General features: G+C 41.3%; 1 protein-coding gene across 2 annotated transcripts in view; it reads left to right on the top strand.

Annotated features, from left to right (window-relative positions):
* The first annotated feature begins 498 nt into the window (after positions 1-498).
* Positions 499-26,600, top strand: part of loxl5a (lysyl oxidase-like 5a) — a 51,623-nt gene continuing 25,521 nt past the window's right edge. For both annotated transcript variants that reach the window (XM_041204695.1, XM_041204694.1), the window contains exons 1-5: positions 499-1,250; positions 9,385-9,493; positions 17,073-17,210; positions 20,198-20,354; positions 21,998-22,093. In XM_041204695.1, the coding sequence (XP_041060629.1) occupies positions 599-1,250; positions 9,385-9,493; positions 17,073-17,210; positions 20,198-20,354; positions 21,998-22,093 (1,152 nt within the window). In that variant the 5' untranslated portion in view covers positions 499-598. The remainder of the gene's footprint in view (positions 1,251-9,384; positions 9,494-17,072; positions 17,211-20,197; positions 20,355-21,997; positions 22,094-26,600) is intronic.

Genomic DNA, 26,600 nt, shown 5'->3' with positions numbered 1-26,600 from the left:
AAGGAATGTATTATTTTGCTTTAAGGAATAGCTGTGAATAACGATGCATGTCCCTTAAAGGACAAGGTCCAATTGCTGTAACATCCTGAGACCATTAGTGAGGAATTGCTGAGCAATGCCACAGGAGAGCCATGAGTATGGTGATTCGGCTTCGGATTGAAAGGAGTTTCGTTGCATTGTCAGTAAGGATAAGAATTTTCAAACACAGCCAAGCTCATTTTACTTTATTGTAACACTTTTTCAACAAACTCAAAGCTGGGCAAGCCATGTTGGAAACGATTTGCCGCGATTTTACAGAAAGGGGTGCATTAACCGCTGGAAGCTAAATTTGAGAGGTGAGTTTACAGGAAAGGAAGCGCGAAGGTGCACTGGCTCATTTTAACCGAGAGGGCGATAGTTGCTAAAATAGTTTTGTGTTGAAAGGGTTAAAATATCTGAGCTCATCAACCATGAGCAAACTTGAGGCAAGATACACAAACTTTTTTTTCACTTGTCTGTCCTCGCCTCTGCTCTGAAGGTGACTTGCTCTAACGGGGAGATCAGGGTTACTTTTGATTTTTTTTTTAGTTGCCTGACAGCGAAACAGAAAGTCAACAGTATGAGAGAATTCCTTACGATTTGTTTCTATTTCCTTTCGATTCGTGGGACAAGTGATGTAGTAGTTGGGCAGGAGGAACCGAACGGGCTGTGGAGGCAGATGATCCGATGGGAAAATAACGGGCACGTATACAGCTTACTGAACAGCGGCACGGCTTACCGCCCAGCCGCCCACCACAGCAGGGCGGAGAAACAGAGTGTCTACCTGAGCAGTGATGGGGAAAGCAGACAGGGAGCCAGCGGCAGGTCTGCCCGCCATCCTGGCCCCTTTGGGACCCGCCAATCCCGTGGACCCGGGAGGACGGCGGCAACCGGGCAGCTCCCCCTCGGTGTCAATCTGACCCGGAGGATCCCCCGGGTTCGCAGCCCGCTTACCGAGGGAGGGAATCCCCCCAGCCGGGGCAGCGGCCCCCTCGCACCCGAGGGCAACCCCGGCGCTGGTGTGTCCCCCGGCGGCGGCTTTAGCCCCAGATCCCCGGGGCCGGAGGAGCCAGCCGCCGGCAGTTCGGCTGAAATGCAGGGGGACGACCCGCGGAATCCCTTCAAGAACCGGAACAGCGTGTTTTACAACGTCTACTCCTCATCCTCACGCTCAGCCCAGCCCGTGGTCCGCAGGAGAATTATTGGGCATGGGACCAGGTACTTCCAAAACGGTAAGTCTACCTCATACTGATTTGGGGGAGGGGGAGGGGTGGGGTGGGGGGGGGGGGGGTGGTCTGTGTTAAAGTACATTTTGTGCAAGAGATGGACAAGATCAATGCTCGTGCCCCGTATCCAACCTCCTTCCCAATTTTTTTTTCCATCTCTATGGCTGGGCAGCCCTCACGACTTTGGTAGTTTAATTAATTGTTTTGTGTATTGAGAACTGAACAGAAGCGAGAAAGCTCCTCTCCCAATCTCTACAGTTCAGGGAGGGCCGATGTTTTCCTTTTTCAACATCAGTAGGAGGAGGACAAGATCAAATCCCAAGGGAATTCCACTGAAGAGGAGGAGGAGGAGGTTTATGAATCCCATTGCTTTGTGCACTGAATCCTACTGGAGTAAAACTCCAGGCGCGACTTTCCCTTTAGTATGTTTCCCAAGGAGTGTGAGACCGACAGTGAGTGTTGGCCGAAACAAAAACAAAAATAGCTGGAAAAACTCAGCAGGTCTGACAGCATCTGCGGAGAAGAAGACAGTTAACGTTTCGAGTCCCTATGACTCTTCATCAGAACTAAAGAAAAACACTGTTGGCCGGTTCAGCAACCTGGTTTTCAATGGACAGAGAAATTGGACAGGAGATCTAACAGGTTGCCAATTCACAGTGAAAAATACCCAGTGAGTGCTGGTGGTTTCTGATTAACAATCAAGTCTTGGCTGTCTTTTTTTTCCTCTGACACCATTTTTAGTGCTCTAAATTTCACCCTGGCTGAGAATAGCTCCCTCAGCACCGAGCGGGAATTAAACCTTTCCTGGTCTGTATAGCTTGGGCACCACACCAGAAAATACTTCTGTAATTGAGTAACTGAGCCAATAAGCAGTAGTGTTCTGAGATGAGCACTTACTGTTTTGTGAAATACAACGTGTCAGGAAAGATTCCGTAGTTTTCATGTGATGTAAAACTCATCTCCAGCTCACTCTTGTAGGCAATTACATTTGTGTGTGCGTGTGTTTTATGCTAGTGAACCGAATTAAGGAGAGTTTAGTAAGTTATCTAGTCCCTCCATCACTTTGATTTGAACTCTTTCCTAGAATCAACATAAGTGTGTTATTTCTGAAATAAAAACAGGAAGTGCTGGAAATATTCAACGGGTCAATCAACAGCAGTAGACAGAGAAAAACAGAGTTAACGTTGCCCATTGGTCAGAACACTTGTTATTTAGAAGAAGTCATACGGACTCGAAACATTAAATGTTTTTTCTCTCCATAGATGGTGTTAGACCTGCTGAGTTTTTACAGCATTTTCTGTTTTTGTTTCACCTGTTATTTCTGTTTGCTCATACCTCAAGTATTGAGCTGATCATAATCCATTGCGGCGATGGGAGGAATGGACCCTCTGGTGTGATACTGAACCACACAATGAGCACGGTTCCAGATTCAATCCTTAGTAATGCTGTTAGTTGCAGTGGGAGCCCGAGGGCAACAAGCGACCTCAAAATATGTTGGCCAGAAAGTAAATCAAACTGGGGGTTTCTGCTCTCAATCGCTGTCCGATTTCATTACCTGGAGCTGTGCCCAAATACCGATGAGGGCTGGGTTCTGAATTGGGTGTGGACGCTGCAAAGTTTAAACTGACAACCTACACAGATTCACATCTGAGGAATAGTCACATTTGAAACTGCCCTGCAACATGAGAAAATCCCTTCAGGAGGAAATCAGAGGGAAGTTTGGAGGGGGGAAAATAAAGTTTTGAGTCAGTATCATTGGTGAGTGAAAAATCCATGTCTCAATATATTCAAAGGATTGAGTGCATAATTATCAAAGGATATTGCTGGGCTATTTTGAACCATTGGTACTGTTTATGACTTCATGTATACCTGGCACAGGAAAGACTGTTGCTTTCTTCCCTTCTGTTAGCTCACTGGGCCGATTTTCCTTTAAGTTTTGTTAGGAACTAGAGTTAATTTATGTAAGTTATAGGTGTATTTGTGTGTGTTAGGAATAAGCTACAGCTTTAAGTTTAAGTTTTAGCTTTAAGTTTAATTTATATGTTTTATTTGTGGGTTAAAAGAGTGAACCCTGTGTCTAGTTTCATTTAAAGATTTACTTTGGGAAAATGTTGCCTTTATGTCTATGGGTTTGTTTGTATACCTGCATTTTAATCATCTTTTATGACTATTGAAGTGGTTTAGGGAAGTTAAAACAAAGTAGGGAACACTGTGCTGTTGCCTGGCAACAGGGGACACAGAGACAGAGAGAAACAGAAAAGCAGTTTGAGCTCAGCTGGTAGGACCATTCCATAGAAACTGCCAGAGCAGGCAGGAAGGGAGTTGCATGGAGCAACTCCCAAAATAAAAGCAGAAATTCCCAAAATCACGGATTGGAGACAGGAAAAGGTCCCAAGATGTCAGCTAAGTCAAGCAACAGGGACAGGGAATCGGGAACAGGGTCCTGTTCAGTGAAGTTAAAGTAAGGAGCAGAGGAAAAGGCTTTGAATTAAAGAGAGAAAGCTGTGCGGAGCAGAATCAAGGCAAAGTGTGCTTGAGAGAAGCCTGAAGACCTGAGAAGGCAACCAAAATTTGTGACTCCTTACAATGTGCATGTGAAGCAGTGGTGTTCTGTTGGCACAGCTGAGTATCTGAGAAAGAGTGCATGGAAGGTGACGCTTAAATGCACATGGCGATCCAGGAGAGAGGAACACCTGAAGGAGAGATCGAATCCCTGGCGGTGGACCCTCATGGGAGGCTGCCGAGGGAAAGCATTGTTTGGGAGAAGATTCCAAAATGAGTTCTTCAAAAATGGAAATAGAAACCCTCGTGTGAAAGCGGAGTTCAGTGAGACTGAACGTACGAACAAGAATCAGGAATAGGCCATTAATAAGATCATGGCTGATCTGATAGTAACCTCAAATTTGCATCCCGACTACTCCCTTAACCTATAATCTTGCTTACCAAGAATCTATCCACTTCTGCCTTAAAAATAGTCATTGACTCTGCTTCCACCACCTTTTCAGGAAGAGAGTTCCAAAGACTCAGGACCCTCTGAGAGTGTTATGACATGGCAGATGGTGTGTGCCAGGTGGACCAAATCCACAAGGGAAACTTGGTCACGCTATCACAACAGTTTTGCAATTTGTATTTATTACGAGATGTATGCACTAAATTCAGAAGTAATAAATCTACCAAGACCTTTAGAGGTTTTAAAAATTAAATTAAAATGTTTATTAACAAAATATAAAAGATTTAAAGCATATATATGACTACAATTACTTACTAATATAATAACTCCTAAAATTCCTAGTTAACCTGACCCCCAGTTACACCCCCTTTAAGGCAATGGTCCAAAATAGATTTTAGATTTAAAACAGAACCAGAAAATTAACACAATACCCACTTGAATTCCAAATGGCTTTTCCCCAACTTCAGTTTCATTATATAGCAGACATATGCACAAATGCTGAAGGTTTCATAAGGCTATTTCACGCACTCCTGTTAGATTTTACATGGCCTTCTGACAAATAGCCTTTCATTCTCCTTTTACATATGTCTTTCTCTTTTTAATATGTAAATTCTATTGTTCCATATGTCTAGGAAACTGTATCTTCCTCAGAACATAAAAACTTTCATGTTACCAATTTTGCCAGTAACCTTTGTGAAATTCAAACACATTTCTTAGCCTTGCTTATCTGGCTAGATGTAAACAGACTAAAATCCTTTGAAATCCAAATTTCTTCACTTACCAAAAATGCAAATTCCCTTCACACCTTACGTGGTAAGCCAGCATTCATGTTTATTCATTATCATGTCAAGCACCTAGTTTCTTTTGATTATTTCAAACTTGCAGTCTACTTGACTCCAAATGTAATTAAATCACACACAGACTCAACTATACTTATCCCCATAAACCTACTTTACAATAAACCACAATAATACAATGAAAAAAAATCTTAGTCTCATGACAAGAGAAAAAAATTTGCCTCATCTCTATTTCAAATGGGCAACCCTTTATTTTCAAACAGTGACCCCTAGTTCTGTCAAGTCCCCTCGAACCTTTTATATTTCGATCAAGTTTCCTCTTACTCTTCTAAACTCCAGAGGATACAAGCCTAGCCTGACCAGCCTTTCCTCATAAGACAACCTACCCCTTCAAGGTATTAGTCTGGTAAGCCTTCACTGAACTGCTTCCAAAGCAGTTACATCCTTCCTTAAATAAGGTGACCAACATGGTTGGCTCATAGTGTGACACATGTCTGGGAGAGTTGATGAGGGATCCATAGCATTTATTTGGGATGGCATCTGTCACTTGGTTTCATGGTATGGTGTGTCTGACCATAGGTCGCCTATTGGTTTACATAGACTCTGTACTTACTGTGAACATTAGAGTATAAGGCAGACTTTGTAACTTGTGTTATCCTTACCAATCTGTATATATCTATAAAGGTATAGTTGTGGGTGAAGGAGTATTATAGAAAGGTTAATCTTTTCTCGCTTAATAATTGTTTCATTCTTTTGTTAAAAACTCATCAGCTGACTCCTGTGACTCTGTTCAGTAGCACCCTCCACCTTTCTAAACAAAGAATAAAAGTTAGGGTCTATTAAGCCAGGTTCCACCCTGGGATCTGACTTGTCCAATAGTAACATCAGCTGGGATCGTAACAGCTTCTTCTAGTCCATAAGAACCAGCTCCTTCTCCCTCAAATCTCTTTCCAAGAAACTGCTGACCGCCCAACTTCCCTTCCTGGTTCCCATGTTGGCTGATTAACTCTGCTACTGAAGGAGGGCAGAGATAATATTTTCACTTCTGTTTGTTAGTCTGTCTGTAAACAAAATATCCCAAAAAATAATGAATGGATTGCAATGAAAATTGGTACACGGATAGGGTATGGCTCAAGGTAGAATTGTTTTTAGTAAAGATGCAGGTCTGAATCCAGATCCTGCAAATTTTTTTTGTACAAGATCCATTAATATTGGGAATTAGGGTGAACTGACTACTTTTAAAATGTTGTGGGTTGCCTTATTTAGGATGTTGTCAATTGTCTCAGCTGCAGTGGCGATATTTGACACAACTGTCAAAAAATGTAAGCAGAGTTTTCAGAGCAGATTGTTGGGTGTGGATTGGTCTGAAGCCTCCTCAGTGAGATAGAAGCTCTTAATAAATGATTTCTTTTTTCAGTAGTTACAGAACATCAACCAGGCAGTGAAAAGCCTCAAGGAAGAATTTGGTAATTGTAATAGTGTTGAGTTAACACAGCATGGTGGGGGTATGCACTTTACTGAGTTCCCCTCTGTACTTGTATTGTTAATAGTTCTCTCTCCTCAGCTACTGTCCTCAATCCTTCAAGTCTGTTGTCATCGCCTCTTTACTCAAAAATCCTTCATCTCCATCCTTGAAAACTACCACCGCATTTCCAGCCTTCTTTTCATCACCAAAGATCTTAAATGTGCTGTCACCTGTGAAATCTGTGCCCATCTTTCTTGGAATTTCATGTTTAAATTGTCCAGTCAGGTTTCAGCTCCTGCCTCAGTACCAAATGACATTCTTTGTGACTGTGATCATGGTAAACTATCCCTCCTCGTCCTTTATAACCTGTCTGCACCATTGTCCTCCAATGCCTCTCCACCATTGTCTAGCTGGGTGAGATTGAAATCGCCTGGTTCTATTCTTATCTAAACAGTTGTAGCCGGATAAGTATTTGCAATGCCTTCTCTTCCCACTCTCGCACCACTACCTCTGGTATTCCCCAAGAATCTATCCTTGCCCTCCTCCTATTTCTCATCTACATGCTGCCCCTTGGTGACATCTGAAAACACAGCCACCCATCTCTATTTTACCAGCTTCTCTCTTGAACCTTCCATTGTCCCTAAATTGTTTGACTGCTGATCCAATATCCAGTACTGGATGAACAGGAATTTCCTCGAATTAATTGGGAAGAATAAAGCCATTATTTTAGGTCCCTGCTACAAACCTCATTCTCTAGCCACCTACTCTATCCCTTTCCCTGGCAAATCTCTGAGGCTGAACCAGTTTGTTTGCAATGTTGATGTTGTATTTGACCAGTAGATAAGATATGTACCACACGCCCATGTCATCAGTAAGACTACGTACTTTCACCGCTGTAACATTGCCTGACTCCAATCCTGCCTCAACTCATTTGCTGCTGAGACCCTCATCCATGCCTTTATTATCTCTGGACTTGAAAATCCCAATTAACTCATGACTGGCCTCCCATCTCTTATCCTGCATAAGCTTAAGGTCATTACAAATTCTGCTTCCCTTATCCTAACCTGCACCAAATCTCACCCTGTGTTGCTGACCTATACTGGCTCATGGTTGAGCTATGCCTTGATTTTAAAATTCTCAACTCTGTTTTCCAATCTCCTCATGACCTTGCCCCTTGCAATTTTTGAAATCTGCTCTGAGATACCTGATCTCCTCTAATTCTGTCCCCTTTCACATCCATGATTTTAATTGTTCCCCCATTTGTGGGCATGCCTTCAGCTAGTGAGGCCCTGTGCTCTGGAATTCATTTCCTCTCCATCCCTCTGTCTCTCCTCTTCTATGATACTCCTTAAATTGACCTCTTTGAGTCATCTTTTAGTCATCTTCCCGAATATCTTATGTGGCTCGGTGTCAAATTTTGTTTGATAACACTCTGGTGATATGTCTTGGAATGTTTTACTATGTTAAAGGTGCTATAAAAATACAAGTTGTTATGTTATGTTAAGTAGAATGGACTCTTTTCTCTATGGAGTTAATGTTTTGAGTCCATATGACTCTTCTTCAGAGTTAACTCTGTCTTTCTCTCCAAGGATGCTGTCAGACCTGCTGAGTTTCTCCAGCATTTTTTGTTTTTGTTTCAGATTTCCAGCATCCGCAGTATTTTGCCTTTATTTTTTTCTCTATGAAATAGATTATGCTGGAGATAGACCAAACCAACTTACACATAACATTGAGATAAAAGCAAAATACTGCAGTTGCTAGAAATTTGAAACAATAACAGAAAATGCTGGAAAATCTCAGCAGGTCTGGCAGCATCTGAGTGAAGAAGAGTTATACAGACTTGAAAAATCAACTCTGTTTCTCTCCACAGATGCTGTCAGACCTGCTGAGTTTTTCCCGCATTTTCTGTTTTTGTTACATATAACATTATTGACTGCACTTGCCACTGGTGTTGGGTCAGGATAACAACTTACTTGTATCAGGAGCATATCCACATGGACTTCACTCCGAATATTTTACAAGTTTATAAATAATTTAAGAATAACACACAGCCAATTATTCTTGTGAGCAGATTATTACTGAGTACAGTCAGCTCCACCACTGACAGCCCCAACTCTGCTAACATAGTGTATGATAACAGTCTGAACGAATCATAGTCATAAAGCACAGAGGAAGGAATTTCACAACCAGTGAATTAGCCAATTTGCATAAAACAAGATCCTACAACCAACACAAAATACGAATGACAAGTGAATCTGTATTTTTGGTTCTGTTGGGTTAAGAGGAATATGAACCAGGAGGTTCAAAGAACTCCCTGATAATCTTCAAACAATGCCTTGGGTTAACATGGATAATGTCCCACATAGGAAGTTTTTTTTATTGTAGGCTTTGTAACAATTGTCTCTAAGTACAATTGTAATAGTTTTAGACCAGAAAGTCAATTGTTTCTCAGTGGTGTATTTGGGAATTGCTCAACTGGAAACTGAAAGAAAAACTGGGCACTAAAACTATAATTCTTGGCTAGTTGTCGATTTCTCCATTCATCTCAGTATCCCATGATACAGAAGTATTAGCTGTTAAGATTTGGACAACTTTTAAAAATCAACAAAACCAAACTTCTGAAGTTGAGCCATACTGCCTACCACCTACCCCTCTCCTATCCTGCCTCCATTTGGCTTGGAATTAGACATAAAATGACATCCCTACATCCCAGAAACATCTGTTTGAAAATGAGAGGCACAGGAAATGTGTATTTTTATCTACAGTTTAACTGAGAAACTGAGGAACTCACATCAGCTATTGGTCTTGCCTTTCAATGGTTCTGTAGCCATAAGTTCCAGCTGTCTGTGAGATTTATAAAAACCTAATTATCTTAAATTACTGCTGATTACTAAACCTCAATGCAAATATACTTAATTTCCTTTCCAGGGCTTCCTGACTTGATTCCTGATCCGTATTACATTCAAGCTTCCATGTATATCCAAAGGGTGCATATGTACGCACTGAGATGTGCAGCTGAGGAGAACTGTCTCTCAAGGTATAACCCACCAATTATGTTGATGAACCAATAGATCTAGAGATTTAAATGACAACCGGACACCTCAGATAAAACTCTTAATTCAGTTTCAATTAGGAGAGTTTGCTGCTTCCCAAAAATTGAGCTCAGACATTTTATCTGAATTTATAGTTTAAATGTAGTTCAGATTTATATAATATTCTGTTAGTATTGTACATAAGGATATAATGCAATATAATTTTAAAATTTAAACCATTTTCATTTCTCTCACAAATATATTCTGTAATTTGCATGTTCTTATGCAAGAATATATACATTTCTTTCTATAATTTCCTACTGATATCATGGGTCCATTGTGACATTGGGGATGGAGGTTAAAGGGTACATTGGTTATTACTCATGAAAGTAGATGTATAAAAAGAAAACTTGTCTGTTAATTGCAATATAATTTCTTGAGAGGGGATGAGTTTTAGATTTCTTCGACATAAATGTAAGTTTGCCTTTCACCTGTAAGCATTTTCTTACTAAATTGAAGATTGCACATACCCTTTAGCCTCCACAGCTTACTGTGCTGAATATTCTATATATAATCTGCGTGAGAAGCCCATTGAACATTATTGTCAGGGAGATGAATGAATTATTGTTATTTTTCAGATATTAATTGAAGGAAGTCTCTTCATGGAAAGATCAACTGATGATTGTTGGAACAGAAAGAGCCCGTTAGGCCTTTTTTGTCTGTCCTTCTCGACCCTCCACTAACTCACCTTCTTGCGATAACCCTTCTCCTTCTAGAAATGTACATAACTGCCTTATGACCATTTTATGCTGTGTGGAAATGGTCAGTGTGCTGGGTACTGTAATTGGGCTAGTTGTATTGCTGCAATGCAAATCAAACACAGGCAAAATAAAAATGTCATAAATGTCTAAAATCAGAAACTAAGAGTTCATCTGCCAGCAGGACCCTGGAAACTTCTCTCTTCTTGAGTTGATCAGGTTTTTCTTTTACCCAATACACCATGACACTAAAGCCTAATGTGACAATGAAACACACATTACTAGTCTTGTAATAAACCTACTGGGATAGATCTTGACTTTGCATGACGATGCAAAACAGGTGACGTGGTTTAGCAGTCCATTTTCCATCTCCCCCAATCAGTTGCTGACTCATTGTCAGCCATTTTACATTATTGTGCAAAGTCAAAACCTAACCATTGACCTTCATTGCTGAAATCTGAAATGTTAAATAAATGCTAAACACTAATACAAGTATAATTTTAAAAATTGGATACATCTGCACCCCATGTCTTCCTTTGTGCTCTTTCAATATAATTGTGCCCCCTCCCTTCTCTCATTATTACATTAACCATTATGTTTTTCTTGAAGTAAGTGACTTCTAAAAACTTGACTCCCTTCGTTTCCGTAGCCTGATTTAATTTCCTCTCTTTCCTCCTGTACCTGGAGAGGGAAACGACTGAATGAACAGTCATACCAGGCTCCAGTCTCACCTACCAGCTTCAAAAAGGCATTGGAGGATGCACAGGAACAAGAGATGTGGCCCAGGAAGCGACAAAAAAAAAGAGAAACAATATAGGCTGGCATGCCAAGAACATGAGAAGGTCTGGCTGTGTAGCAGCTGTTTCACTTAAAGATTGGCAGTTGTGGGTAAGGGTGTGTGGCTGGCATTAAGTCTGCATAGTTGGGATTTTGTTTTGGCAGCAACCAACACGGCTGAGTATTAAGGACTAAGATGAATAGCAAGTACTTGCCCGATGGCCAAACCAAATGTATGTTTTCTCTTCCAAAATCCCGCTAAAGACAATGAAAGATGTTGAGCCATCCAGCACTGAACACAAAATAAAGTGTGTTAGAGCTGTGTTGAAGCAATGCTATTTTTTTTAATGAAAACATGCCTCATCCCTATCATTGACTTTGAGCTATAAAATACACTTCCTTCTGTTGTTATCTCCCTTAAACTTTGCTGGGTTACAGGACCAGTCTCTTATTTAAATATGTGTGAACCTAGATCGTGAGCGTCAGCCAGTTATTCAGCTGCACGGGGATCACAGCTGAGCTCGATCCTGCCCTCACTTGACATCCCAGAAAGGCACATTTTGCCAAAGTTTAGGAATGGGCTGCCTTAACTCATTCATTCCCACCCCAACCCAGTAATGTTGGAGCATTGCCACTCTGACCAAATTCAATTGATAGCAGAAATTAGGGGTTAAAGTTGGGGCCTTTCTGTTATGTTTGGTTGAGTCACTTTTTTGCTGGCAGCTATTAACATAGGCTACGTGAAATGGTTTAGGCAAAAAAAACTTAAAATTCCTTTGCTAGTTTTCTTTATGCCAGCACTAGCATTCCAGTAAAAGGAAGTATGGAAAAGGAGTCAGGGGAGGGGGATTACATAGCTCCTTGTTAAGGTATACTAGCAGCATATACATAATTTGCCAAGGTTTCTCTCTACATCGAGTTAGTTAGGTCTCTTTCTGTGTCGTATCTTCCATGGAAGTGGCATTTTTTGAGGCAAACTCAATCACATAACAGTACAGCAGTGGTGCCTGGCCCTTTAAGAAAAAATGTGTTTTTTAAACTTAAACAGAAAAGTGTGGTGACATTTCATTCAGTGCCACAGGTTACATAATTGAAATAATTCAGTGGAATGTAATGATGACCTGGCAACAGTAAGAGAAGAAAAACATGGTATGATGAAGAACATACAATTTATAAAAATTAATATCCTTCATATGTGAGACTTGGCCCAATTAGGTTAAAGTGATCCAAATCTATTGAAGTAGGAAGTAGCAGACAGTCCTCAATAGCCAGCTTCACTTGTGATACTGTCTGAAATGAAACAGTCCTAAAATATTTGCCCTAGAGAAACAAAATTACTAATTTGTCCTGCCTCACCTGCTCCAACAGTTTACTTTGCTGTTGAGAAGTCTGGCTGAATGGCCAAACCCCACAGCATGAGATTTCACCAACCTTAAAAAGATTAGGAGATAAAATGTGAGCCGAGTAGGGTTGGTTTGATGCTGCCAAGTTTTGTTTTAAAAGCCTGTAGATTGTGAAGAAAACTTGCATTTATATAGCATTTTTTTACAACCGGAGGACGTTCCCAAAGAACATCACAGCCAGTGAAATACGTCTAGTCAGTTAATGCAGAGCAAGGAACCACAGACAACAATGAGATTAATGACCAATTGAACTGCTTCAGTCGTATTGATTGAAAGATAATTTGTTATCCTAAACACAGGGAGAATTCCCCCACTCTTCAAATGGAGATCTTTATGTCTACCTCAGAGAGCAAATAAGGTCTTGATTTAAAATTTCAAACAAAAGAAGGCACATCCACTAACGCAGCACTTCCTCCATATTGCACTGAAATGTCTAGCCTGGGTTATGTACTAAAGTCCTGGAGTGTTTTTTTTATTCATTCACTTGTCTCTAGGCCTTGTGTCATAATCTCTATTGATGTGGTGTGTTAGCATATCCTGGATTCACTGCTGATCCCAGTCTTTCAGTCCAGTGAGAAGTAATGAACGAATATTATGGGAGGAAGTGTTTTTATAGCACCCACAAAGCACATAAAAAGGACCTATTATGGCTAACTGAGCCATAATAATTTTTTTCCATTCCTGAGGAACAGGATCGAGTAGCTCAAACCAGGGCATCCACGAGCCACAATGGGCCATGGGCAGAAATAGAATGGTATTCAACCACAATCTGTAATTTTGTGGCCTGGCATATCTCTCACTCTGCCATTATCATCAAGCCAGGGGATCAACCCTGGTTCAATGAGGAGTGCAAGAGAGCTCGTCAGGAACAGCACCAGGGATACCTAAAAGTGAAGAGCTACAATACAGGACAACAAGCATGCCAAACAGTAGAAGCAACATGCATTATTTCAGAGCAAAGCAACCCACAACCAACAAATCAGGTAAAAGCTCTGCAACCCTGCCATATCTAGTTGTGAATGGTGGTGGACAATTAAACAAGTAGGAGGAGAAGGCTCCACAAAAATCTCCAACCTAAATGATTCAGAAGCCCAGCACATTGGTGTAGTACAAGGCTGAAACATTTGCAACCATTTGCAGCCAGAATCGTCGAGAGAATAATTCATCTCAGCCTCCACCTGAGGTCCCAGCATCACTGATGCCAGTCTTCAACCAATTCGATTCACTCCACATGATATCAAAAAAACTATTTATGGCACTGGATACAGAAAAGGGTATGGTTCTTGACAACATCCCAACCATAGTACTGAAGATTTGTAGTCCAGAACTAACTGTGCCTCTAGCCAAATTATTCCAGTACAGCCACATCAAATCGATCTATCCGACAATGAGGAAAATTGCCCAGCTATTGTCCAGTCCACAATAAACAAAACAAATCCAATCTGGCCAATTGCCACCCCATCAGCTTGCTCTCAATCATCAGCGAAGTGATGGAGGTTATCAGACACCATTATATCTATCAAGTGACACTAACTTAGCAATAAACTCACAGATGCTTGGTTTGGCTTCCATCAGGGCCAAGCAGCTATAGACACCATTACAGCCTTAGTTCAAACGTGGACAAAAGAGCCAAATTCCAGAGGCAAGGAGAGAGTGACTGCCCTTGACATCAAGGCAGCATTTGATCGGGTGTGACATCAAGGAGCCCTAGCAAAATTGAAGTCAATCGGAATCAGGGAAAACTCTTCACTGGTTGGAGTTATATCTATCGCAAAATTTAAGTTGGTTGTGATTGTTAGAAGTCTATCATCTCAGCCTCAGGACATCGCTGCTGGAGTTCCTCAGGGCAGTGTCCCAGACCCAACCATCTTCTGCTGCTTCATTGATGACCTTCCATCCAGCATAAGGTCAGAAGTGGGATATTTGTTGATGACTGCACAAAGTTCAGTAATATTCTCAGCTTCTTAGATAGTGAAGCAGTGTATGCCCGCATGCGACAAGACCTGGACAACATTCCGGCTTTGACTGATGAGTGGCAAATAACACACAAGTGCCAGGCAATGACAGGAGAGAGTCTAAACACTTCTCCTTGATGTTCAATGGCATTAACATCGCAGAATCCCCCACCACCAACGTTCTGACCAGAAATCCAACTGGAGCAGCTATATAAATACTGCGGCTACAAGAGCAGTTCAGGGGTTGGGAATTTTTTGACAAGTAACTCATCTTCCGACTCCCAAAAGCTTATCCACCATCTACATGGTACAAGTTAGGAGTATGACCGAATGCTCTCTACCTGCCTGCATGAGAGCAACTCCAACAATCCTCAAGAAGCTCAACACCATCCAGGACAAAGCAGCCCACTTGATTCACATCCTCCCACCCCTCCACCATGTAAACATTCAATTCCTCCACCGCTGATGTACATTGACAGCAGTGTTTACCATTTACCAGATGCACTGCCACAACCTACAAAGCCTCCTTCGACAGCACCTTCCAAAGCCTGTGAGTGACCTCTACCATCTAGAAAGACGAGAGTAAAGATGCATGGGAACACCGTCACCTGCAAGTTCCCCTCCAAGCCACACACCACCCTGACATGGAACTATATCACGATTCCTCCCCTGTTCCCGGGTCAAAACTCTGGAACTTCCTTCCTTCAGCATGTGGATGTACCTACACCACATGGATTGCAATGGTTCAAGAGTTGCTTCACCACCATCTTCTCAAGGGCAGTTATGGATGGGCAACAAATGTGAGCCTTAGCAGCGATGTTCACACCCCATGAGTTTTTTTTAAAAAGTGTCTAGTTTCTACATAGGAAATATCAAGAATGATATTGCAGGTATGATGGTTTGCCCCATCCAATGATATTGTGCATGGCAGACAGTCTTTAACCAGAACTTAAGTTTGATTGTGGGCCTCAGCAAAATGTTGGCGAAAAGCATTGCTGTAAACATACCAACTACAAGTAAATTTGCCTTCTGAGTGTACTTCCACTAATACTCTCTGCTTCTTCTACTGCACCTTATAACCACTGTTCCCTGGCTATAGTGCCATCTCCAGTCACGGTTGCTGTCTCATCATGTGCTTGGCAATAGCTACTCTTGTTGTATTTACCTCTCTTCACAATTGGCAGCCCATCATTAAGCTTTGGCTCAATATTGGGGAAGATGATGATACCTGCTATGTAATCCTGTGGTAACAGGTTGAAAATTATCATCACTTTTCTATTTAAGGTTAAAAACTAACCTAGATTTTTCCTTTAAAAGAAACAAGTGAGCTTTTCAAGACAGAAACTTTTTTTTGGTTGCTCCGGAAATTAGTTCTGTTTTGGTACCACAAATCCACCCTGAAAGTGAGCAAAACATGTTATTGCCCAAAAACAACAGTGAGTTTTTTTTTACTGTTTTTGTTTGTGTTCACATCAAGGTGTGAGATATGTTAGTGCTGAGGAATTGAATATTTATCCAAATGAGGCAGTTTGTAACAGCTGCTAACACTTCCAAATCAAATACAGTATGGGTTAGCTACAGAGTAAAGCTCCCTCCATGCTGCCCCATCAAGCACTCTCAGCACAGGTACAGTTTAAGTTAGATGCAGAGTAAAACTCCCTTTAGATTGCCTCAACAAGCACTCCCAGATGAAGTACAGCACAGACTGACAGCACAGTAAAGCTCCAGTTTCTTTGGTAGAGCGCTAAATAGTGGATCTAGAAATATTCTTTAAATGCTAATATAGTGCATGGTAAAGCTTGTATGTCTACTATTTTTTAGTTGTATTGTGACGTTGCCTTATGACGTTGTAGCCATTTCCAGCCCTGAATTCAGTGACAGCACTGTAGCCTGTGAGACGTTGCTGCTACATGCAGTAGAGCTGAGACTCACCTAAGAAAGTAGTGGCCTCTGGAGGAAGCAATGTCACAGAAACTGCTGGGAGCCATTTTCTCTGCCCTGAGGCTGATTTGAGTTCCTCAGAGCACCTAGCACATGGTCTGTATGGATCTTCCCCATGCAGCCATGAAGAAGTGGCAGAACATAAAGCTTTCAAACAACTTCACATAACTTAAATTGCGTAATGTTCAGGTTCTTATCTCACTGTAAATATTCATTGGCGGGTTCACCAATCAAATGATTTTATATCAGATAATCCAATTTTCACATGGTCATTTTCAACTTCACCCCATTAGGTCCAGTGGGATGAAAATCTGGCAGATTCCACAATGGGCGAGGGATCCACTTTGCCAGGTCACTTTCAGAGTTTTGAATTTGAAAATTACCCTCAGTATGTCCTGCAATTTCTGAACAGTCTGAATACCAAATTGCAATGTCCAGTATTTCATCCACTTTGCTGTCTCATGATGTGGAGAAGGTCGTTCTTCAGGTTTTCAATTCACTCTCATTAGCAAAGGTGAAAAATCAAACCACAAAATCCCTCCCTGCCCTGTTTTGCCTGCCTGCATTTGGATGCCTTAAATATACTGTACATTCTTGGTTCTTGTACAACTCTTGTCATTTCAGCTAAGTATAATAACATTGGAAGAGTGGTGCTTTTCAAATACTTGGCTCAAAACCATCCGACTCATATAACCATTGTTTTTTGGGAAATAATTCTGTGTTTAAAGCATGTCTGTCTTTTTGCTTTAGGTCTGCCTATAGTCCTAGAACAAGTGACCTCAGCATTAGGGTGCTTCTACGGTTTCCTCAAAGAGTCAAAAATCAAGGGACAGCTGACTTCCTCCCAAACAGGCCACGCCATACCTGGGAATGGCATAGTTGTCACCAGTAAGTACAACAAATGTGAGTTTGCTTCCAGGCAGGAAATTAATCGCCAGTGTGTTTGAAACATGTCTATTTCATCCTTTGTTATGTTTGAGTTTGTGGGTAAAGTAAGTCCTCTGGACCAGTGGTTATTGCATTAACTTATCAAGAGTCATTGCCAAGCAGGATTGTGCTTACAGCATACAGTCAAAATAAGATGCAACATATTATACTGTGGAAAGTTGAACTTCATCCATCAGTCTCATATTTCTTGCTCTGAAACGTGTTGCTCTGAGCAATTGGAAAGTGGCATTTCATAATAGAAAGCACTGTTGGGGCTACAGTTCAACAGTGCCTTATACTTCTACTGATGTTGGATAGCTTTGCTTCATTAAAGCATTCCTTTGCTTTACCATAGTGGAATGGAGAGGACAGCGGACAGGGCTAAGTCCCAGCTTTGTCAACATCCCATGCCAAACTTTAAGTCCAGAGCTATATGAAATAGCAAATCTGTTGAAGGGCATGGGTGAATGGCCCAGGCTGTAATCATAAATACCGCTACTTAAGTCAGGAATCTCATCCTCTTAAGCTGTACATACACACATCCTTTTCAGGAAGGCTTCAAGTTTCTGCAACATGGTAAACATTTCATTCTCTGTAATTCATCTTGCACATTTTTCTTCAGTTGGGCAGTTGCACCTTGGATTCATTTTATGACAATATCTAATGATGCCCTTATAATTACCCTGCAAAGGTTGGGATCAAGCGGGGTCAGTGCACGTACCTCAGTGTCACATAAAATATACGCATTGCTTCCTGATCTAGGCTTTTTGATTACTTATGATTGAATAAATCACTTTTTATTTTTATTGCCTTGTTTGCTGGTGTTTTACCCGTACTTGGAGTTTTCACTTCACAGTTTTATCCATGCTCCTGTGAAAGCCCCAGACCAGTGGTGGTCTTGTTCATGACCTGTTCTATTTCTCTTCTTCCAGTCTCAGTGGTGTAAGCAGTCTCAGTACTGTAAGCAGGAGAGCAGGATAGCAGTGATCTTCTCAAAGTAGTAGTGATGCCACAAATTGTCCAACAAAGGATGCATTATGTTCACTTGGGTCAGTCTCTCTGTCAGTTCTTCCTCTGTCCTTGGTGAATCATTGTGCAACTGCAAGAGATTACAGCTAAACAGTTCAGCCAGGGTCAAACAAAGCTCATTCACTGAGATCAAATACTCTGCAATTTCAAAGAGGTTCTGCCCAGGAGTTTTGGCATTCTCATATTAAAACACTTAGGAAGAAAAACGATTCTTCATACATTACAAATATTTAAGCATTGAGTTCTGAGAATGAGCAGCAGTGTTTGTGCGAGCAGCATTGCCAAGGTAGTGCTGAGAGTTGACAGGCCTTTTTTCTCAGAGAACTGAAAAATGCAAAGTTTTGGGTAGATTTCAGTCTTGAGTTTGTCCCAGCACATACAGGGATACATGTGTGTATTTGTGCTCTTAAAAAGTGAGTGACTATGCAATATTCTCACTAGTATCACTAGAGTACATATTTGTTAAATGGTAAGAAAAGTCTTTAATACAAAGTTGTCTCCCTATCTTCATGGAAAAAAAAGTGTGCTTGTTCATATGTTTCTTGGCCAGAATTTTGAGGTCGGCGGGTAAGCACGTTCGGTGGGACCGGGAGTGGCCGGGAAATGATCCGGAATGCTGCTGACCCTTTTCATACTCCTGGATGAGGTTTTTGAAATTGTCAGCTGGCTGCCTGCCCATTTTGCCTGTGCGATGAGCGCAAAATCGCACGGGCATCAAAAAATCAGCATCAATTGACTTTTTAATGGCCTCTAAATTAATGGCGGGCTCCGGCACCCACATGAGCTCACCGAGCAAAATATCGCGTGAGTTCAAGATGATGTCGGGATGCTCACCCGATGTCATCACGCACTACTTCACTTTCGAGCATGTTCGGGCGGCGCCTGCACGGTGAGTGAAAAATTCTGCCCCTCCTGCTTTTAAAATTTAATTCATTTCCACCATTTTGAAGCTCATATCTTCCAGGGCTGCTCCAGTGGCAACATTGATAGGGAGAGGTCACTAATACTGATAGAGATTGGTCACCTGTGTTCTGGAGCAGCTTCATTTATTGGATTGGAATTGCACATTCATATTGGTCTACAAGCTGATCCAAAGCTGTTTAGCCCTGGGCCCTGGGAAACTTTTAATGTGCCCTTTGAGGTCACTAGAGACCTCTGGTTGTGTTGTAAGAGCCATGAGCTTTGCATGTCTTGAATAAACCCAGTGCAAATTAAACACGCTCTCATTTCATGTACTCTTATTAACATCAACTATTCTGCAGTCAGTTAGAACAAATATCAAATACATAGCAAGCTCCTTCATATTGCTTTAACCGGAGCCTTGTAAAAGCAACTCTACTGCACAAGTGTCAGGCTCCATTATCCAAGTTGGCCATCCTGTGGTTTATTTGAGTATAATTGTTAATTTGTTACCAATTTGTGTTGGATTAAGAGTACTTTATGGCCTTGTGCCATCAGAAGTTGCGTTGAAACTGGTCAAAGTGTTTCCTTTCTATACTTTTTTTCAACTCCACACTTGGGTACTATTCCATGGTCAATAGAAGCTCCAGCATCAGATTCATATGATCATTGAATGTGAATATTTTTAGCAGGATATGCACCCATAATGGTCACTTCAGCAAAGTCCAAGTAAGCCCAAACTTGAAACTCAAGTAGTCACATTTTTCAATATTAGTCATTGGACAGGGATCAGGAGCAGGAATCTTGGTTAATTTGTTTTCTTTCCCTATCTCCGGAACATTGAAGCTAATTGTGGTGTCCTGACCTCTATCCCAGCTCTCAGCTAACTTGTAACAGATCCAATTTTGAAATTCCTGATCTGCTTGGCACAGTTTCACAATTGTACCCATCTAATCAGTTATCATGGAGCATTTATTTCTAGATACTAACACATTTTCTATGAATTTCTTTTACTTCAGGCACTATCACAGTATGGATCAGTTTAGCCATTACGATCTGTTACAGGCCACCACACAGAGGAAAGTAGCTGAAGGACACAAAGCTAGCTTTTGTCTAGAAGATACTGTGTGTGACCCTGGCTTCCAAAGGAGATACGCATGCACAGCACATACTCAGGTATGAGGATTTATATATTGACATCAATATTTGGCAGTGTGGGTTTGGACGTGCACCAGTCTTTAGAAATGTATTGCTGTCAGGTGGGTTAAAACCAACCATCTTGCATGTTGAGCCTCATGTCATAATAGAAAGAAGCGATATGGTACCACAGAGGACTCTCATGCAGCAACAGCATGTCCCCCCCACTCTCAAAGAACAATGGCCCCATTCAAATCTTCCTTTATGGGAGGTCTAGATCAACTTGCATTTTGATTCTTGGGTTTTCAAAATCCATTCCAGACAAGTCAACCATGCAGGCTTCCACGACCCAGGCTCCATGTGCACAGTTAGCATTTTCAGATCCTTGTCTGTGTAAAGAATATTAGTGTCACTCCAGGCTTTTCCTCTTGGTACCTCTGGGCTCCTCCCTTTGTACATTTCCAGGCTCTGATCTTCTGCTGTTGTTGCAGATGTTGAATATAACTGAGAGAATTCATCCCCTAAATAGGCAGCAGCTTTTAATCTGCTGAAGCAGAAGCCGCAGGAGTCAGGCGCTGGGAGCAGTATTGAAGGATTAGAGGGGAGAGAGGAGCCGGGAGTGGCAGTGGGGAGATTGGATGTGGAGTAGTGTTTGTGACTGGCTGAGGGGTTTGGGAGATGAGGAGAGGGACAACATAAACTGAGGGAGAAGAGTATCTCCATGACACTGTGATAATTGTATAAGCAACAATTTACTAATCGGGTTTAATAACCAAGAGAACCAATATATATCCACAGTGACATTCAATTCCTCTACAAAAGTAAGATCATTGGCAAAAAAAAGGAGATAAAGATACTTTTTTATACACCAAGTTGTTATACGATCTGGGATGCACTGCCTGAAAGGGTGGTGGAATCTACACTGCATGTCTGACATGTTGGGTATACCTGCAAAATAATTTACAACAAGCCACGTCTTGCTGCTCTCTTGGTATAATTACATGTTATAGGCCTATGTATGGACTGTGTACTGTCAATATTCTTCTGGGGAGGCAGTGTGGAGGTGGGGAGATTACTGATCAGCTTTTGCTGGGTTTACAGGTTGACATGTATGGGTCCCATTTCCAAATAGAGCATCTGTAACCTTCTCATGTTTCATTTGTCAAAGCTCTGAGGTCCATTGTGTGTCATTTGTATGTACGCATATTGTTCACTTTCAAACCCCTCCCATATACTCATGTCCATCAATTTATTCTCCTGATTTCTTGAAGTTATTGCCTCCACCTGGGATTTACTGTTGTTTCTTAAGTGCTGTGGCATTTCACCAAATTCACCACTCTTCTTACATGAGCATGACCAGTGAGTGTCAACAAGATATTTGACTGTGGAGGGCACTGCCGCTAAATTTGACTCTGTTCCTACCCAATATGTGTGCAGACAGATGCAGACCTACACACTTTCAAAGCAGAGGTCACTGTTAGATGGTAATCGGGATCCCAAAGAAAAAAGTTTTTTTTTCTTCTCTGCCTCTCCATTTCCCTTGCCCCCTCAGCACCCATACTACTATTTGCCAATGGTCAAGTTGAAACCTCAGACTTTCTGCCTTATAAAATATAAAGATTAGCATATTTCAGAACTGTTAAGTTTATAACTGATTAAATTTCCACACTTTTTTCCAATAGGGATTAGGTCCTGGTTGTTACGATACATACAATGCAGATATTGACTGCCAGTGGATTGATATAACAGACGTCGTTCCCGGCAACTATGTATTGAAGGTAATCCTTTCTGGAACTGGAACTACTTCACAAAAATGGGTTACAAGCAAAAGCTTGTCTGGCAACTAATCTTCCTCTCACCTACAACTGAAAATCCTTTTTCTGTGTCTCTCACTTTCTCCCTCTCTCTTTGTCTGTCTACCTCTTAGTTTATTTATACAATTGCAGTCAGTAGTCCTGTGTTAAATTCCAGAAAGTCTGCTGATGAAGGATAGAACAAGAGCCAACCCTTCTACACTTTTGTTGGCTTTATTTACACAGATACACATTATAAACATGCGCCTCCTAGCTCAATCACCAGTTTCAGTCTGTTCCTATTTAAAGAAGCACAAGAGAATCCCCAATTAATGCCCACCACCTGTACACATGCAATCACAATTAAATACAACTAATACAGCAAACTTCTCTTTGTTCCTCCTCACCTTTAATTCCTCTTCTTCAATTATCCTATCCTAAAATATACTTCTTTCTCTGCATTGTCATTGCATTTAAATCAAGATTCATTTTGAAAAGTTTATTTGTTCATGGGATGTGGGCGTCACTGGCTAGGCCAGCATTTATTGACCATTTCTAATTTCCCTTGAGAAAGTGGTGGTAGGCTGCCTTCTTGAACCGCTGCAGGCCCTGTGATGTAGGGAATCAGTTCCAGGATTTTGACCCAGTGACAGTGAAGGAATGATGATATAGTTCAAGTCAGGATGGCATGTGACTTGGAGGGGAACTTGCAAGTTCCCAAGAGTCTGTTGACCTTGTTCTTCGAGGTGGTTGAGGTTGCGGGTTTAGAAGGTGCTCTTAAAGGAGCCTTGGGGCCTGTTTCTTGTGATGATACCCACTGCTGCCATTGTGCTTCAGCAGTGGAGGAATGTATGTTTAAGGTGGTGGATGTAGTGCCAATCAAGTGGACTGCTTTGTCCTGACTGGTATCAAGCTTCTTGAGTGTCATTGGAGCTGCACTCATCTAGGCAAGTGCGGAGTATTCCATCACACTCCTGACTTATGCCTTGTAGATGGTGGACAGGCTTTGGTGAGTTAGGAGGTGAGTTACTCGCTGCAGAATTCCCAGCTTATAACCTGTTTTTGTAGCCACAGCCACTGGCTGGTTCAGTTTGGTTTCTGGTCAATGGTAACCTCCAGGATGTTGATAGAGGGCCTTTCAGTGATGGTAATGCCACTGAATGTCAAGGGAGATGCTTAGGTTCTCTCTTGTTGAAGATGGTCATTGCCTGGCACTTGCGTGGCACAAATGTTACTTTCCACTTATCAGTCCAAACCTTAATGCTGTCCAGATCTTACAGCATATGGAGACTGATTACTTCCGTATCTGCGGACGTACAAATGGTGCTGAACACTGTGCAATCATCAGCAAACATCCCCAATTCTGATGTTATGATGGAGGGAAGGTTGTTGATGAGGCAGCTGAAGATGGTTGGACATAGGACATTATCCTGAGGAACTCTTGCAGTGTTGTCCTGGGACTGAGATGATAGGCCACCAAAAATCGCAGCCATCTTCCTTTGTGCTAGATATGACTCCAACCCAGTGAACAGCTCTCCCTGTGATTCCCATTGATTTCGGTTTTGCTAGGGCTCCTTGATGCCACACTAAGTCAAATGCTGCCTTGAGGGCAGTCACTCTCATCTTACCTTTTGAGCTCAGCTGTTTTTTCCATGTTTGGACCAAGACTGTAATAAGGTCAGGAGCTGGGTGGCCCTGGCGGAATTCAAACTGAGTGTGAGTGAACAGGTTAGTGATGAATAAGTGCCACTTGATTTTGTACCATCATTGCACCATCTGTTACTCAACTAGTTCATTCTCTGGATCTCAAAATAGTGAAACACTTCATCTCCCATTTTTCTGTTATTCCTACAATCTCTAGGCTTTCAAAGTACATGGTTAATGCCATCTAATCACAACCTTCCAATTTATCATATCTTCTCTTTAGAACCTGGGGATTACAATAAGAAAGTGTTTAAAACACTTGTGTTTATTAATCTGGATGACCTAATGGACAATGGATGGTTTATACTTCTTCTATCTTCAGTTGAATTGGCTGCAAAATTAGGCTTTGAAGCAAGGCTGTTAAAAATCATATGCAGCTGCTCATGCTTCCAAAATGGATGGAGAATGCAAGGAAAAAATAAACTGCATCTAAGATTTAAATTTAGGAAAAATATTGTAATAGAGAAAAAGTGTAATGTTAATAAGAGCAGTGAAAACGAAGAAAGGAAAGACAGTATAGTACAGAGTATTTGTTAATATTCAACCCTTTATTACTTATTGTTGCTTCCTTTTAAATATTAAGGTAAAATTGCGCTTGGTGTTTATTAATAGTTTGTAATTTTCCAATAAAATATGATCTATCCTAATGTTTTAGGATCTTCACTGTAACATTTGTGTTTGCTTCAGTATGAACTAGAAATGAAAAATCTGGTCAGGCCAGGAAGACTGTAGTTTCCCTGGACCTACTAGCAATTTAATGATTAAACTGTTGTAGAGATTTGGTAAACGTGCATGCATTTTTGAAATATACATATGCATCCCTGAGCAGACAGTGTATTTTGAGAACTAGGGAAAGAAAATCCCTAAAAAGAATGATTAACCTAATTTCATTTTAGTCTTGTCAGTACTGCAGCTTCAGTTTGAATTATGAGAGAAGGTTTGAGGAAGGTGGATGTGTGCACTGGGGGAAATGGTTTGTGATTTACAGAGGTGTAATATTCCTTTTCTTAGATTTTGACATGTCTCAATTTGGGAGGGTGGAGATAATAGCAGGCCAGAGGGATTATTTGCCCTTTTCTGCTCCCTATTGTTCCATTCCCTTTTGTGTGCTGGCACCGACACTCTTTGGCATCTTCTTCTCTTTGCTGTTATCATATGCCTTCAGGTCATCTACAGAAGATGCCTACTTACATGCCAGAACTGACAAAAAGCTGTTCAACCTTGCTCACCTGAGATCCAAACCAAAGGTGTGCCAAGTATTCACCAGACATGTGCTCTGATGATGCCGCACTAACATTCCATACTGATGAATACCTTCAGTGACAAGTGGACAGATTCTCTCACACCTGTAAAGAGTTTGTTTTGACCATCAGCATCAGGAAGACAAATGTCATGGTCCAGGATGTTGCCATACTGCCATTATCAGAATTGACAATGTGACATTAGAGATTGCTGATAGCTTCACATACCAAGGCTCTAAAAAAATCAGCACACACAGGCTCTGAAGTCACCAGCAACCTGTCACTTGAAGCTGAAATCAACATGCGCATTGCAAAAACCGCAGCTGTTATGTCCAAGCTGAAGGCAAGCAACTCGGATCTCAAACCAATGTCCTCAACTTAAATAACGGTAATTACAAGGGTATGAAGAAAGAGTTGTCTAAAGCCTGCTGGGCAAATAGACTAAGGGGAAGGTCAGTGGATGAGCAGTGGCAGACATTTAAGCAGATATTTCATAACGCTCAGCAAAAATTTATCCTGGTCAAAAAGAAGGACTCGATGAAAAGGATGAACCACTCATGGTTAACACAGGTGGTCAAGAAGAGTATCCAATCAAAAACTAAGGCATACAAAGCAGCGAAAACTAGTGGAAAGGCCAGAAGATTGAGAATTTTTTAGGAACCAGCAGCGTATGACTAAAAAGCTAATAAAGTGGGAGAAAATTGATTGTGAAAGTAAATTGGCAAGAAATATAAAAAGAAACAGCAAGAGCTTCTGTGGATATATAAAAAGAGAGTAGCTAAAGTGAGCGTGGGACCCTTGGAGGATGCGACTGGAGAATTGATAATGGGGAACAGGGAAATGGCAGATAATTTAAATCAATATTTTGCATCGGTCTTCATAGTGGAGGACACTATAAACATTCCAAAGACATCAGATAAGCAAAGAGCTAAGGGGAGGAAAGATCTTGTAACAGTCTCTATCATGAGGGACAAAGTATTTGAGAAACTAATGAGACTAAAGGCAGACAAGTTGCCAGGACCTGATGGCCTGCATCCAAGGGTGTTAAAGGAAGTGGCTGCAGAGATAGTGGAGGCATTGGTCGAAATATTCCAGAGCTCACTGGACTCCGGAGGGTCCCAGTGGATTAGAAAACTGCTAATGTGACGCCCCTGTTCAAGAAGGGAGGGAGACAAAAAGAAGGAAACTGTAGGCCAGTCAGCCTAACATCTGTCATTGGGAGAATGCAAGAGTCCATTATTTAGGAAGAAATAGCAGGACATTTAGAAAAACTTAACGCAATCAAACAGAGTCAACATGGTTTTGTGAAAGGGAAATCATGTTTGACAAATTTGCTAGAGTTCTATGAGGATATAACAAGCAGAGTTGATAAAGGGGAACCGGTAGATGTAGTGGATTTGAATTTCCAGAAGGCATCCGATAAGGTGCCACATAAAAGTTTATTGCACAAGATAAGAGCTCACAGTATTGGGGGTAATGTATTAGCATGGTTTGAGGATTGGTTAACACACAGAAGACAGGGAGTCAGGATTAATGGGTCTTTTTCA

Source organism: Carcharodon carcharias, chromosome 14 (genome assembly GCF_017639515.1).
Source record: "Carcharodon carcharias isolate sCarCar2 chromosome 14, sCarCar2.pri, whole genome shotgun sequence".
NCBI lineage: Eukaryota > Metazoa > Chordata > Chondrichthyes > Lamniformes > Lamnidae > Carcharodon > Carcharodon carcharias.
This window is presented reverse-complemented; position numbering and strand designations above follow the sequence as displayed.